We start from the raw sequence: 16,304 nt of genomic DNA on the forward strand, positions 1-16,304 counted from the left end.
ATGGAGTTGGAGAATATCTGCTAAGTGAAGTTAGCCAATTCCCCCCAATCCAAAGGCCAAATGTTTTCTCTGATGAGTGGATGCTGATCCAAAATGCGGGGGGTTGGGGTGATGGGCAGGATGGAGAAACTTGGGATGGGGCAAATGGTGGGTCTGGAGCATGGAGGTAGGAAAGATGGTGGAATGAGACCCTAGGTATATGTGTGAGGACACCAATGGTGTGACTCTTCTTTGTGTACAATCAGAAAAATGAAAAAACTGTGCTCCATACGTGTGCTGTGAACGGAAAGACATTCTGCTGTCGTGTATAACTAATTAGAACAAATAAATCAATTAATTTTTTTTTTTAAGAAGGAGGAGGAGAGGGACAGGGAGAGGAGGAGAATGAGGAAGAGGAGAATGAGGAAGAGGAGGAGGGGGGAAGAAGAGGGGGCAGGACATGAAGGAAGAGATTGGGCAGGAAGAAGATGAGCGTGAAGTAGGAAAGAGGAGGGGACCCAGGTTCTGTCTCAGGGCATTGAAACTGCAGAAGTAGCTGGAGCTCTGGACCCTGCCCAGCCCAGCAAGGAATCCAGCAGATTTGGCAGGGGCTCCAGATGCCCCCAAGTCCATCCAGCCACTCTCTTTCCTCCTCGATTTGCTCAGTTCCCAAGGAATGTTCTGCAGATCGTGTATTTATCACATAAATAATGTAGTATTTATTATCTCTATATACTTAATGTATTAAGTATATCGTGATTAGATGAATATTAAATATTAAATACACCAATACGAATATTAAATATACAAATACGAGTAGATAAACATATCTAATAGACCGTGTACATTACATAAGATATATAAAATCCATTTTACTATAACTACATATATGTTTATATAAAAATATGTGCCTATTTTAATTGCACTGCTGCGATGTGGGTGCCTGGCAAGCGTTTGACCGTTGAGCCTCATCCCCGACTGCTCCTGACTTTTTCTTATGTTTGAAGCAACATCTAGGGAGGAAATCATTAAATAATGATCAAAAGGAAGAAGTGAGGTGTGCAGCCGTGCATGCAAGGAGGATCTTGGAGACCAGCCACCCACTGGCCTCTTCGGGAACAGCCAGCCAACGCCCCCCCTGGGGGTTGAACCGGAGGCCGGGGCTGGAGACCTGTGTATTCTGGAGGCTCCTCTTGCAAGAAAGAACCGGAAACCTGCTGCACACGCGGGAGGGCGGGCAGCGCGCGGGGCCTGGCCGGGTCCGCGGGCTGCGCTGGGTGCGCGGCGCAGGGACAGCCTCCCCGGGGCGCGCGCAGCAGAGAGGACCTCGCAGCCGAGGCGACCCCGCAGCCGAGGTGCCGCAGGATCTGACGTCCCCGGAGCTGAGCTGGGCTCCCCCGAGACCCCTCTGCAGGTAAAGCCGTGTCCGCCGGGTCCCCGCCGCCGCAGGTCGCCCTGCCCCGCAGCCAGCCCCTCTCCCGGCGACTCTGGCAACTCTTCGAAGTTTTTCTGCCGGACTGAGAAGAATCCGCGGGGCCGTTGGGGGCTATTTATTTGGTGGGTTTGAAACTTCGTGCCCGTGGGGCGGGGCAGGGGTGGCCAGGGGCAGCAGGGGCCAGCCGTCTCTGAGGTCCCGTCTCAGGGATGTCCACAGGCTGCCAGGACGTGGCCACCGAGCCCAGGCCTGGCGGGGACCCAGCACTGGGGGAAGAGCAAGGGCGCAGTTGCATTGTCGCGCAGGACACTCAGTGAGCTGAGTGACAGGGAGGGCGCGGGCTGCTTCCCTGCGTCCCCCTTGGGCAGCGGTGAACGTGGTGGCCACCGGCCAGCGTGGAGGGGAGGGCTGCCTCCCAGGGGCTGAGATGCAAACGTGTCCCGGGCAGAAACAGGCCTTTGAGCTGACAGAGTCAAGTCGCGTTATCTTGACTCACTCTCCAGCCAAGGCTTGAGCTTTGTCTCTGGTCTCCAATGCAAGGAGCCCAGAAAACCAACACAGCCAGACTGTCCTCCAGAGGCGTGGGCAGAGGGCCTTGGTATATCTTCCTGCGAGAAAAAGGGGAAAAAAAGCACAAGTGTCTATTTGATAAAGAATAAAACCCGACTTTGTAATGCCTGTCATAGCCACTTGATATAAGAGAAGCTGCATGCAAAACGTGTAGGAATGTAGACTCATAGCTGTGCACTGGAAAGTGGCAGTATCCAATAGGTGTCCGTCAAGGTCATAATAACATTAAAAAGTTCCATTTTTTAACCACACCGTTTGTATTCTAACCAAGCATCCTTACACAAGAATCCAAAGTTTAAAAAAAAAATGCAAGTTTATGAAGTGAAAAAATTACAGTGAACTCGGTTTAATGTATTATTGAAGAAAAAAATTATAAGTGTAGTGTAGTCTAAGGACATAGTGTTTTGTGTGTGTGTTTTTTTTTTGTTTTTGTTTTTGGTTTTGGTTTTGGTTTTTTGGTAGCAGTGATTGAACCCAGGGGGTGCTTAACCACTGAGCCACATCCCCCAGCCCTTTTTATTTATTTATTTATTTATTTTAATATTATTTTTTAAAGGGCTGGGGATGTGGCTCAAGCGGTAGCATGCTTGCCTGGCATGCCTGCGGCCTGGGTTCGATCCTCAGCACCACATACAAAGATGTTGTGTCTGCCGATAACTAAAAATAAATATCAAAAAAACTCTCTCTCTCTCTCTCACTCTCTCTCATATATATATATATATATATATATATATATATATTTTTTTTTTTTTTTGTTGTTGTTGTTGTTGTTGTTTGTTTGTTTTTTTAATTTGTTCTGATTAGTTCTCCATGACAGTAGAATGCACTTGGACACATCCTACATAAATAGAGTACAACTTCTCATTTTTCTGGTTGTACATGGTGTAGAATCACCCTGGTCCTGTGGTCATATAAGCACAGGGTCATAATGTCCCATTCATTCTTCCCACCCCATACCCCTCCCCTCCCTTCACTCCCCTCTGCCTAATCCAAAGTACCTCTATTCTTCCCCAGCCTCCCCTTATTATGAATTAGCATCGACATATCAGAGAAAACATTCAGCCTTTGGTGTTTGGGAAATTGGCCTATTTTACTTAGCATGATAGTCTCCAGCTCCATCCACTAACCAGCAGATGCCATCATTGCATTCTTCTTTAAGACTGAGTAATATTCCTCTGTGTATATAGAGTTACGTTTTCTTTACTATCTCATCAGCTATTATTATTTTTTTTAATGTAGAGACAGGATCTCACTAAGTAACTGAGGGCCTTGATAAGTTGCTGAGGGTGGCCTCCAATTTGCCATCCTCCTGCCTCAGCCTCTCAAGCCTCTGGATTAGAGGCCGGTGCCACTGTACCCGGCATGCCCACAGGATTTGTAAATACTAGAGCTGCCGGCATTTGTTGAACTTTTACATTCATTCAGCACTCATGGACTCAACAGGGGGACTTATCCTGCAAGCTCTGTGCATGGGAACAGCCCCAAACAGCAGCACCTTTCATAAACCTTTTAGTCTATGTTTCACGGGATCTTTTCTTTGCCTAGGCCATGTTTAGATATTACCAGGACATGTCACAGTGTTGCAGTTGCCTACAGTACAGTAGCAGGCTAGGCAAATTTGCAGCCTAGACACTATAGGCTCTGCCACCCAGCCCCAGTGGGGACCGGGTGGTCCAGCCAGGTATCTAGCACAGGCTCCCATAGTTTGGCACAGCAATGAAAAGGCCTTAAGCCACTTCCTGTAAAGGCATCCCCTGGTTTGGTGATGTATGAGTGCCTTGAAATTCATATAAAAATATTTCTATGCCCCCCCACTGCCCCACCTCATGGTAATGATTTCAGTTTGTAACCAAAAATCACAAAGTGTAGCAAACACTGGGTAGGCACCACACCTGTGCTAAAAAAAAAAAAAAAAAACCAAACAAACAAACCACATTTTGCTGCCAATATCCATTGCACCAGCAAAATCATCGGCTTGTATAAACAAGTCAGGCCCCAGGCATCCTCTATGTCCAAGTCCAGAAGGGAGGTATTTTCCATGTAATGGAGGAAGGGTGTCGGGGACTCAATGATTGTGATCGCCCCTGGATCTTTCCTGGACTCAGTGCCCGGGCTGCTGATGCACTTTGGGAAGAGGTATCAAGTGGAAAACTTGGAATCCTCCAACCTCGTAGATCAAAAACGATCGAGTAGGGTGCCTACAGCTCAGGGGTGAAAAAAATTAATAAAATGTATTATGTGTTTCAGGATAGCGAGGAGGGCCAGGTGAGGTGGCTCAGGAGGCTGAGGCAGGAGGATTGCAAGTTGGAGGCCAGCCTTGGCGACTTAGACCTTGTTTCAAAATAAAATAAAGAGGGCTGGGAGTAGAGCTCAGTGTTAGAGCACTTGCCTAGCATGAGTGAGTGCCTGAGAATTCATCTCCAGCACAACAATAAAGAATAAACACACAAAAAATAATTAATTAGAAGAGACTTTCTTTTTCTTTCTTTCTTTTCTTTTCTTTTTTTTCTTTTTTTTGGTACCAGGGGTGCTTAACCACTGAGCCACATCGCCAGCCCTATTTATTTTTTATTTGGAGACAGGGTCTTTCTGGTTGCTTAGGTCCTTGCTAAGTTGCTGAGGCTGGCCTCCAACTTGCAGTCCTCCTGCCTCAGCCTCCTAAATTGCTGGGATTACAGGCATGTGCCACCATGCCTGGCTAGAAGAGAGGATTTTGAGTGTGCCCCAAACAAAGAAATCATAAACAGTTACAGCTGCTGAAGGAGACGGCTCATTACTCCACTGTGATCTTCCTCATCACAGTCTCCTACTGAATTAGCACCTAGTACCCACATTGCTGTGTGCCAATTAAAACATGGTTGTGTGTGGTCGGCTTTGTAGGGTCCAGCTCCCCAGAGGAATTTGCAACAATGTTAAAGGTTGAATTTGTAAAGTATCCAGCGCCTTCCTGGTCTTTCTGAACATCTTTAAAATCCACATTGTCAGGCTGGGATTCTGGCTCAGCGATGGAGCGCTCGACTAGCTAAGGCGGGACCCGGGTTCGATTCTCAACACCACATAAAAATAAAGGCATTATGTTGTGTCCATCTGCACCTAAAAATATTTTTAAAAATCCACATTGTCTGCATATGCTGGTGTTCTTGGCAGAAAGGCCTCTTGTAATAGCAAAGGCAGTAGTTTAGAAACTTCAGCCTGGCTGGGTGCGGTGCCCATGCCTGTCATCCCAGCAGCTCAGGAGGCTGAGGCAGGAGGATTGTGATTGGAGACCAGCCTCAGCCAAAGCGAGGCCCTAAGCAATTCAGGGAGACCCTGTCTCTAAATAAGATACAAAATAGGGCTGGGGATGGGGCTCAGGGGTCCAGTGCCCCTGAGTACCTCTAGTACCCAATGATGGCTTTGAGACTTTGAGGTCCCCATGGTGGGATATCAATGCCAACCTAGCTCCCTCCGTCTGTCCAGGTTCTCATCTCCACTGGACATGGAAGACCAAGTGTGACGTGGCTAAGTCGCAGCTCAAAGCATCTTATACACATTCTGCCTTCACTCTTGCTTCCTTGGGGAGGGAAACTCTGGTCACTTGATTAAGGAGCTCAGGGGGGAAACACAGGGGTCCAACCATTTTGTGCTTGTTCTTGAACCTTCTGTGTTGACTCTACCTCCCTGCCCAGGCCCCTTCTCTGTCCCCAGTCAAATGCCCAGTGAGCAGGAAACTCAAGATCATTTGGTAGACAATTCAGTCTCCTAAGAGGTTAGCAGCTCTTCAAATCTCCATGGACAAACCACACTCCCCGCAGCACCTCTGTCTCCAAAATTAAGCTCCTGCAATGCCTGCAGCTCCTCCTCCCCAAATTCACAGGAGGAGCATACTCCAGGTGCAGGGGAAAGAAGCCGGGAACAGCCCCTGCCCCCCCACCCCCACCCCAGGCACAAACCATTCTGAGCCAGTGAGACTTCCAGAAGCTTCCAACAGCTTGGTGTTAGTTGTTCTCTTTGTGCTTAATTGTGCACTATGTTTTTTTTCCCCAAAAAAATCACAGTTTCCCAGACTTTGGCAGACTGCCAACCTGCATGAGAAAAACAAAACCGAGCCTCTTACAATTCTCAGTGTGTCTGCTTCTCTCTGGTGCAGGGTTTTCAGTTGATTCCTGGGGCTGGGGGTGGAGCGCAGTGGCGAGTGCTTGCCTAGCATGCAGGGGATCCTGGGTTCTGTCCCCAGCACTGCAAAAAAAAAAATAATGCATTTCCTTAGTAACACAGAAATCAGTACACCATCAAGAATAACTATTGCATTTCTGGTGAAAATCTTGCAGTTCAGAGAAAAGACCCCAAGCCTTATAACTTTATAACCTATCTACATTAACTTTCTTTTTTTTTTTTGTACCAGGAATTAAACTCAGGGGCCCTCGACCACAGAACCCCAACCCCAGTCCTCTTTCATATTTTATTTACAGATAGGGTCTCACTGAGTTGCTGAGCGCCTCACTTTGGCGGAGGCTGGCTTTGAATTCACGATCCTCCTGCCTCAGCCTCCAGAGCTGCTGGGATGACAGGTGTGCACCACCGCACCTGGCTCATACCTGTGTTTTCTAAATAATAGATCCTAGGCGACACCTGGGACATCTTCTTCTACAGATAAAATATCATTGGAGGTGGTACAATTCAGTCTTTTTAAGACATCTTTTCCTTTATCAAAGTAGCTGAGGACTTTTTAATTTAACCTTTTACTACTAGAACTATTTCTATTTGTTTCATTTAACCTGTGAGGGGTTATCAGAGACATGTTCATTTCCTCTCCCTCCCTCCTTCTTTCATTAAATTTGTGTATTTAATAAAATGGTGGGGTGCACACCTGCAATCCCAGCAACTCTGGAGGCTGAGGCAGGAGGATCAAAAATTTGAAGCCGACCTCAGCAACTTGGTGAGGCCCAAAGCATCTCATCAAGATCTTGTCTCAAAATAAAAAAAATGAAAAGGGCTGGGGATGTGCCTCAGTGGTTAAGCACCCCTGGATTTAATCCCCAGTACTATAAAGAAAAGATGCACATGCACTATACCAACACATTCCAACTGGAAATTTCCAACAGCATTTTTTTGTGTGTGCAATAAATAGTGTGGCAATACTTATTTCACACTGCCATAATAATGCCTTTCTGTTGAAGATCTTGCTGTCCAGAAAAAAGACCCCAAATCTCACTCCTCACTCCCCCACAGATACATCTCCTCACAGCCTGCTTGGTTTTCTGGTGGTCTTGGCATCTAACCTAAAGCCACACACAGTGTGCTGCTTCTGGGCTTCCTTAATAACTTCATGTATAATTAGCATTCTTCTTTGTTCCTAATGTCCATTGTCTTTTGCAGGAATCTGCTTTTGTCCCCTGAATGCGCACACTAGTTGAGCATCCCTCATACCAACTTCAGCATGGGCAGGACTTCGGCCAAAGGCAATTCCCCACCAGACCTCAAGGCAATGCAGACCCCAAGTAGTCCAACACTTACCATGGGGCTGGGTACATGGCGTGCATGAGACAAATGATCTCATGTTTAGACTTGGGTCCCCAAGATGTCTTCAAATGCACATACTCCAAAATTAAAAAAAAAAAAAATCTGCAATCTGAGCCAGTTCCGGTCCCAAGCCTTTTGGACAAGGGATGCTCACCCTGTAGCTCTTTGGCATTCAGGTGAGGGGAATTGAAAGAGTCCCCCCTCAATCTGCTTCCTCTCCCCTCCCAGGTCTGTGGACCTGCTGGCCACAGGGCTTTGAAAGTCGTCTCTCCTAAACTCCCACCGGCTGGTGTGACCTTGGTGGATTCTCTCCTGGCTCATTTCTGAGCTCCGGGTCCCTCCTTGCTCTGACTGGCCCCTACATTGCTGCAAATTTGATCTTTTTTAAAAAGGGCATTTGTCCAGATCACACCATTGCCCATGCAGAGGTAAACATCCAGATGTCACCCCGCTCAGCATGTCACCTCGCTCAGCACATCACCCTGCTTCCTCCCCATGTCCCAAAGCCCAGAGCCCACAAGTCAACACCAAGCTCTTTCCCTGTGGCAGACAAGACCAGCTCTGCTGTCCCCACTGCCTGTGAGACACCCAATGCTCTGAGATAATGGGTCCCTCGTGCACCTGTGCACAATTTACGAGAAATGGAGAGGAAGCTTCAGACAGGGAGACAGGACTTGGAAGCAGAGCTCCTGGGTCAGGTGCTCTGGTCTGTCAGCTCCAGGCCCCTTGGGGACAGTCAAAAACCCTCATCCCTGTGTGCTGGGAAATGTGTTGACAAAACGCTCAGAGACTGGTGTCCAGAGAACATCTGGTCTCTGGCCAACGATTGCACCATGATCAGGGAGGAAAGCTCAGGATTTCAGAGCGTTGCACACCCAAGGGGCACACTGTCTTGTCAGGACCCACCTGGTTTGTGGGATACGTGTCCCTCTGCATTGCACAGATACTAGGTCTCATAAAAGCATAGTATGGCTCACAGGTGTAAGCCCTCCTGTCCTGCAGCAGGCGGGTGGATAAGCAAACAGAGAACAGAAGAATGAAGAGAACTGCAAACTCGCTCTTCCAGCACTGCCAGGGCTCAGTGAGCAAGCCCAGCTCTCTCTCTCTCTTGCTCAGCAAGGTTTTGCTGACAGGAGAGTCCATTCATTCTTGAATTTTCTACTCCCACATTCTCCCTACAATAGGCAAATGGGCTGGTTGCAACAGGAACTATCTGCATTGCAAAGCCCCAAATGCTCCTTCTCTGGACCCACACAGATACTTCTTGCTAATGAGGATCGAACCCAGGAGTGCTTCACCACTGAGCCACATCCTCAGCCCTTTGTATTTTACTTTTTAAATCTTCCGACAGGGTCTCGCTAACTTGCTTAGGATCTTACTAAGTGGCCGAGGCTGGCCTCTGACTTCGTATCCTCCAGCCTCAGCCTCCTACATTGCAGAGATGACAGCCATTCACCACCATGTCGGGCTTGTCCACTTCTTTGATAGAGCGTGCCAGTGTGTCTAGACCCCGTGCTTGAGCATCGCCTCATGAGAGTTTGCCATGGTTTTAAGGTTCTTCTGGAGCTGATATCCTGAGAGCCAAGCTTCTCCACGTACCTCCATCCCGATCTTTCACCTCTAGGAAGGATGTGCTTCCTGCTGTCCAGTTCTTCTCTAACCCTTCGTTTCTCTACAGGAAACACGACAGGAGCGAGACCATGCGGCGGATGGGATATTCATGGTAAGACAGGATGCTGTGGTCCCCGGGCCCGCGCCTGCGTTTCCTCCTGGCTCTCCCCAAATCCACAGATAAGCAAGGGGCCTCTGCTCAGTGAGGAACCCAGGAGACCTTGGAGCCCCGGGCATGGAGATCAGGATCAGTCTGAGGGCTCCAAGCCCCCGTACCTTGGGAGAGTTCCAGTCAGCCTCAGGAGAGACTAGACCCAAACCTGGTGGGAAGCGCCAAGGGCATCCGATGGCCAGGCGCCTGGCTCTCCGCAGCCCCTATGGCAAACCTCCTTGGAGACTCAGGGTGATCTCTGCTGTGCCACACTACGGAGGGGACCTGTTGCTTTACTATCTCTCTGAACTGGGACCTCCATCATTCCAAAGCCCACCTGCGCATCACGGTATCGTGGGATAAAAGATTCAGGGTTTTCCTCTTCTTCCTGGCTTCACGTTACCAGCTTCCCCATGTGATGCCAGATTCCTGGGACCCCATAGACCTCCAGGAGCCGAATCCAATGCAACCACTTAAGAGTCTTTACTGCAAGCTCGAGCCTGGACTCACAACCGTTTCCCTATGCAGTGGTCCCAGGGAGTGATCCCCGTCCTTTGTCCAGTGAGATTTTATAGGTTTTTGGGGGGATACTCTGTCACAACTTCACAGCAAATCATTCCACACCGCAGGAAAAGCAAACAACAACTCTTAACATTGATTAGCACATTCACTGTTGGGAACAAGTTGGGTAGGGGTGATAGGTTACTACAAGAGGGGGATTCCTTTGAACTGATTGGTTTAAGCCAAGAGGGTTGTTCATGCTGAACTACATGGTTTCCCAACATGTTATCAACCACCATAAACTACTGGGGGGTCATCTGGCATCCCAGGTATTTCCCTGTCTTACACTGATTGGTGGTTGCTAGGGGGTTGCTATGGGTTCTCACCTAGCCTGACTGAGTCAGGGACACCTGGCAACACAGATCTCTCCTGTTATTTGCAGACAAACAACTCAGCAGGGTGGGTATGTGCTTAGGAGTGCTCTGTGGGTTTTTCGAAGGACAAGGGTCCTGCCCCCTTCCCTGGATGGGCTTTGAGGTAGAAGCTGGTTTCTCAAAAATGGAGTCACATCAGTTTCTCACTCCCCTCTTTGTCTGGAAACTTGCCTCAGTTGGGGGTCTATATAGGGTCTATATGGGCAGGCCCTACATCTTCTTCGGGGTCGAGGGCTTGATAGTGGGTGTACGGAACCATCATCTGAACTGTGTTTACCCTGTCCTTGATGAAAGCCACTAGCTTATTCACAAGTGGTCCTACTAAGGTTGACACTGGGGTAATTTTCGAGTAAACAGTAACCCTCAGGGGACAGTCTTCAACTGCCCAGACTCACTCAAAATTGGCCTCCTGACTCGATTTACCTATCTACTCTATCTATTTCTGGCTTCACCGGGACTGGCGACTGCCCAGAGCTTGTGTCTACTCAGTGTTCCAACTTGTAGCAAGGTACCCCCAACACACAAGTCCAAGACGGTTTTGCCATTTAAGAAAGAAGAACAAGAGTCAGGCGTGGTGGCACACACCTGTCATCCCAGTGGCTGAGGAGGCTGAGGCAGGAGGATCTTGAGTTCAAAGCCAGCCTCAGACAAAGACAGGCCCTAAGCAACTCAGGGAGACCCTGTCTCTAAATAAAATACAAAATAGGGCTGGGGACCGGGACTCATTGGTTGAGGGACCCTGAGTTCAATCCCCGGTAACATCCCTCTCCCCCCACCCCCAGAGAGAGAGAGAGAGAGAGAGAGAGAGAGAGAGAGAGAGAGAGAGAAGGAAGAGGAAGAAAAGCCAGTTGGAGAAGGGGAGGGTGCAGTAGCTGGTCTTGAAAGCAGATCCATACATTTTAAGGAAGCTTAAATAAGGCTTTTTAAGTTGCTATTGCCATAACCATTCAACAACACTCTGGAGCCTCCGAAATTACTTTGAAAGTCCAAATAAGACCATCAAGTGCATGAGCAATTTTAAATGAATAAAAAAAACATCAAAGGCCTGGGGCATAGGTTCAAAGCTAAACCCTAAGCCCATCAATCCCTTAAACACTGACGCCGTGTCCCCCTGCAAATGCCTGACTGATGGCGCCTGCTACAGGGCTGAGCATGCTTGTGTAGCCTGTGTTTCAGGAGCTGTCTGGCCGTGGCCCTGGGTCTGTGGCTGGGAGGGACGCCATCCACCTGCAGGGATACGGCTGACTCGAGGCCCAACATCCTACTGATGATGGCGGATGACCTTGGCATTGGAGACCTCGGCTGCTATGGCAACAAGACCCTAAGGCAAGGAATGGGAAATGGGTTCTTGGGGACCAGAGGAAAGAGCAGGTCCTAGATCTGGTGATTCCTATAGGAATAGAGGGTCCTGCAGCCCCCAAATCTGGAGGCAGGGTCATCCAAGAGCAGGTGACCGCTCCTCCTCAGGGTGGGCTCAGTTCTCCTGTTGCTTCCTGGTGGTGGAGGGCACCCCGGAGAGACAGAGCTGGCATTATAGCAATTACCCCCCACTCTGAGCATCTGTTAACCCACCCTGAGGGCACAACCCCCAGGACCCAGTCACCATCCAGAGGTCTTGCTCTCAAGTACCACGGATGTGGTTTTGGGGGTGACGTTTCCCACACAGGTAATTTGAGGATGCATTCAACCCTAGGAGTGGCCAACGGGGACATTCACAGAAGCCTGCACATGCAAACATAAATCCAGCTCCAATCCACCCAGCAGACGATCTACTCCTTGGATTGAAAATAGGATTCTTACCCACCCACTACAGATGGAGGGTGTCTTGGAAATCAGTTTTATTGCTTGTGAGCCCAAAGCCATGCTGAACTGCCCCTCACTCCCAGCCCCTCTTCCGTCCAGCCAAGCTCCCCCACTCGGAACCGATTTCAATTCTTCTAATGTCCCCTGAGACCCAGCATGGAGCTGAATCTGCGGGCCCTGCTGGGTGTGCCTGGCCCGGTACCCTCACGGGTGTCCGTGACCTTGGACCTGCCCATGTAGTCCCTGACCGCCCAGTGAGAAGCAGCCTCCCGCTTCTGAACTGCCCATCTGTCTGTCTGTCAGGACTAGCAGCGCCTGGTGGACACGGGGTCCACCATAATTCATCAAGATGCTGTTTCTTTGAAGGTCCTGAGGACATTTAAGGTTCTGGATCATTCTTGAGCACATCTTGATGCACTCACTGATGACCGGCAGCTTACCCTACGCTAATGAAAATCCAGGTTTCTTAGGAGAACACAGCAGAACACAGCACTCTTAGTTTTTTCTCTCGGCAGGACTCCAAACATCGACCGGCTTGCAGAAGACGGGGTGGTCCTGACCCAGCACATCGCCGCGGCGTCTGTGTGCACCCCGAGCAGGGCTGCTTTCCTGACGGGCAGATACCCCATTCGCTCAGGTCAGTCCTACTGTGAAACCCACCTGGGGAGGAACAGGAGCATGTCCACCCGCAGCCTTCTCTCATTGACACCCAGATGGGGAAAGATGGGTCCCAGCCCACAGAGTTCTGCCATGACACTGCAGCCAGCCCTGGTGCTCTAGCCCCTCAGGGAACAAGGTGACCCAGGCTGGGATTTAACTGTATGAACATAACATTTTCTGTAGCAGGCAAGGTAGCGAATATTTTCATTTTTGCAAGGCACACAGTCTTGGGTACAGCTGCTCAACGGCATTTTTGAAGTCCTCTATGGGCAGTGCACTCAAAAATGGTTGTGGCCATGTCCTAATAAAACTTTATCCATATGTATTGCATTTTGTGCCCCAAAAGTTCATGTGTGAAGCAATGCAAGACACTTCAGAGGTGACATGGTTAGAGGAGGAGAGGTGTGATCTGATCAGTGGATTAATCCACTTGAAAGGATTAAGTGGGTGGTGACTGTAGCAGGTGGGGTGTGGCTGGAGGAGGGGTCCCTGGGCTGTGCCTTTGGGGTCTCTGTCCTGTCCCTGGTGAGCAGAGCTCTCTCTGCTCCCTGGTGCCCTGTCCTGAGCTGCTCTCCTCCTCCAGGCCCTGCCACCATTTTGTTCTGCTCCCCTTGGGCCAGAGCCATGGAGTTGGCCCACCATGGACTGAACCTCGGACACCATGAACCAAATTCAACTTTTCCTCCTCTAAATTTGTTCTTGTCAGGTCTTTTTTTTTTTTTTTCTTCTCTCCCACAGTAGTGAAAAGAACCAAGTGAAACAACAGGTTATGAAATCTTCTCTACTTTTTCCCAATTATCTGCAAAGGCCCTGGATGAGTCAGCTTTGTGACAGAAATAAGCTCATTGAGATCCAAATGTCTCTGTTGGGCTCAAGGTGTGGAAGGGCTCTCCTCCTGGTCCTTGGCTCCTCGGCTGTGGTCCTGTGGTGAGCCAGCACATGGTCACAGGAGAACATGGAGGATCCTTGAAGCAGAAGGAGGGGTGGAGCTCCACTCTCCCCTTCCAGGCCACGCCTCCATGACCTCACTTCCACCCAGTAGACTCCACCTCTTAAAGGCTCCCTAACGTCCTAATAGACCATCAGCTGGGAACCAGGCCTTTCACCCACAGCTTATTGGGGGGACACACCAAATCCAAACCACAGCAGCACCAATCCATTTCTCACTGGCTGGGAGTACAAAAGTAGGCAGGAGGCCATTTGCTGACCCTCCTGTCACAGACGTCAGGTATACATTAGGCAATGTGCAAAAAAAAAAAAAAAAAAAAGAACTAAACAAATATGTTTAATGAGAGCAAAACTATGAATGTTTCTGAAACTCGTTTGTAAATTTTTGCCCTCTTAATGGAAAGAGAATGATCTTTGTTTTCTGTGGTCCGTGGGGGGATGTCCTTTGGCAAGATATTTTTCTCTTTCCAAGGCAGGGATTTCTCAATCATCTCAGGGGCCCTTCATGTCTTATAGATTATTTTTGGGCATGATATATATGTTATTGTTTAGCTTAAAATCTGCCATTTGCAAGGGAGTTGGGTAGGAAGTAGATCAAAAATTCAGAACTCTGTGTATTGTCCTCACCATTTCTCTGCTCTTGGACCCTGAGGCTGAAGAATCTGCCCCAGACTCCAGGGGACACTCACACCCAGGACTAGTTAAGGATTTCCCAGGAAAAAGAAGCAACTGGATCTATCATCTGTATCATGTCCCCATTCGTCACCTGTCTCTGCATCCATCCGTCCATCTCTCTCTGGGCTGCAGTATTAAGCATGCATTCAACATATATCTTTATTTTTTGCATTCGGATGCTTTGATATCATGGCCCTCACTGGCCCTCGGGGAGCTGACCTCTGGGTGCTGGCCGGTTCCTAGAGACAACAGCAATGTGCATGTGAGCTTGTTCTCCATGTGGAACCTTCAGATCCTCTGCCCATGTCCTCTGGGTGAATATCCCCTGCTCCCCTCACCCCAGGTTCTGCAACCAGGAAATTGGGGCAGTGAGCAGCCCCTGTAGCCCAGAGCAGACCAAAATTATTAACGCTGTCAGATTTGAAAACATCTTGCTCTGCCTTACTTGTTTCTTTCCATTTAAAATAAAAATTTTAAAATGGAGGCATCTCCCTAAATTTCTTTCTCACTCTTCTGGCTACCCCAGTGCCTCCCTGACGGAACCCCATGCCTGGCATATTCCCTCTTCTCGCAAATGGTCGCAAACTCTACTTTCAGTGGTACTCATCCCCTGATCTGGTGACCCTGCTACACCTAAATAGCAAGAAAACCTTCCTTTTCCTCTGCATAGCTGGGTAGGGTGGTGCACTCCTGAAATTCCAGCAATTCCGGAGGCTGAGGCAGGAGGACTGCAAATTTGAGGTCAGCCTCAGCAATTTAGCAAAACACTCAAAATAAAAAAGGGTTAGGACTGTGGCTCATGGTAGAGCAACCGTGGGTGCAATACCCAGCACCCCCCCACACACACACACCTGTGTTGAAGTCAAGAGCTCAATGGTTTGCCAGTATATTAGAACTATCCAGGAAATCGTCATTTGTTTATTTACTTATTTTTGATACCAGGGATTGAACCCAGGGTCATTTAACCACTGAGCCGCATTCCCAACCCTTTCTATTTTTTTATTTTGAGACAGGGTCTCGCTAAGTTTCTTAGTTCCTCGCTAAGTGGCTGAGGCTGGCCTCCAACTTGCTATCCTCCTGCCTCAGCCTCCCAAGCCACTGGGATTACATGTGGGCACTACCATACTTGACGCAATGAATCTTTCAATCATTCCAAAATCCACACCAGGCCAACTCCCTCTGCACTCTCTGGAGTGATAACCATCCGTTAGCGTACCCAGAAGCTCTGCACATCATTTCATAGATAACTGTGAAAACTCTTTGGTGATAGCAAGAATTTGGAGAAATCAAAAATGCATTTTAAATTCTCATCCCTTTTCCATTAAATTCTTTTTCTTTTTTCCTTTTAGTGACCTAACTTGCACAAGACCAGACACCTTCTCTCCAGCATTGACATTTCATTATGACCTTCCCTGCCAAATATGTAGTTCTGTGAGGCAGGTCTTTGCAGGAAGGAACTTTTCAATGTAATTTTCAATAATGGAGAGTTCTACAGAACATTCTAAATTTAAAAGCGTGGACATCATCATCATCAACTAAAAGCAAATACATAATAGTAACTTATTTCTTTTTGTTGGCTGGTCGAAGGCATGGTTTCCAGCAATGCTTTCCGTGTTCTCCAGTGGACAGCAGCATCCGGGGGCCTGCCCACCAATGAGATAACTTTTGCAAAAATATTGAGAGACCAAGGCTACGCCACCGGACTAATAGGTAGGTACCTTTCTTTCAACTCTGGAGCTCACTACTTTTCTTTTAAGGGTCTATTGAGCTCCAAATGTTTGGAAAGGCAACCAGTGAGGTCCCAGGTAATTTCCCAGATGACAGAGATGATGTGGTCTCCCAGGATGCACAGGGACCACAAGTTATTCAACAAATGTCAACTGGTCAGGTGTGGTGGCACACACCTATAATCAGCAACTTGGGAGGCTGAGGCAGGAGGATTGCATATTGGAGGCTAGCCTCAGCAACTTAGCAAGACCCTGTCTCAAAATTTAAAAAATATATATAATATAAAAAGGGATGGGGAGGTAGCACA

The 16,304-nt window shown here is 48.5% G+C and overlaps 1 protein-coding gene across 2 annotated transcripts in view; it reads left to right on the top strand.

Moving 5' to 3' along the window:
- The first annotated feature begins 992 nt into the window (after positions 1-992).
- The window catches only part of Arsl (arylsulfatase L), a 28,333-nt gene continuing 13,021 nt past the window's right edge, over positions 993-16,304 (top strand). The window contains exons 1-5 of one of the 2 annotated variants that reach the window (XM_046443388.2): positions 993-1,393; positions 9,165-9,209; positions 11,348-11,509; positions 12,502-12,623; positions 15,857-15,979. In XM_046443388.2, the coding sequence (XP_046299344.1) occupies positions 9,187-9,209; positions 11,348-11,509; positions 12,502-12,623; positions 15,857-15,979 (430 nt within the window). In that variant the 5' untranslated portion in view covers positions 993-1,393; positions 9,165-9,186. Of the gene's footprint in view, positions 1,394-9,164; positions 9,210-11,327; positions 11,510-12,501; positions 12,624-15,856; positions 15,980-16,304 lie in introns of both variants that reach the window. The other variant, XM_058579054.1, reaches the window with a different exon arrangement.

The sequence above is a fragment of the Marmota monax genome, unplaced genomic scaffold (assembly GCF_021218885.2).
Source record: "Marmota monax isolate L192 unplaced genomic scaffold, Marmota_monax_Labrador192_F-V1.1 WCK01_AAM20220418_F8-fsc00168, whole genome shotgun sequence".
NCBI lineage: Eukaryota > Metazoa > Chordata > Mammalia > Rodentia > Sciuridae > Marmota > Marmota monax.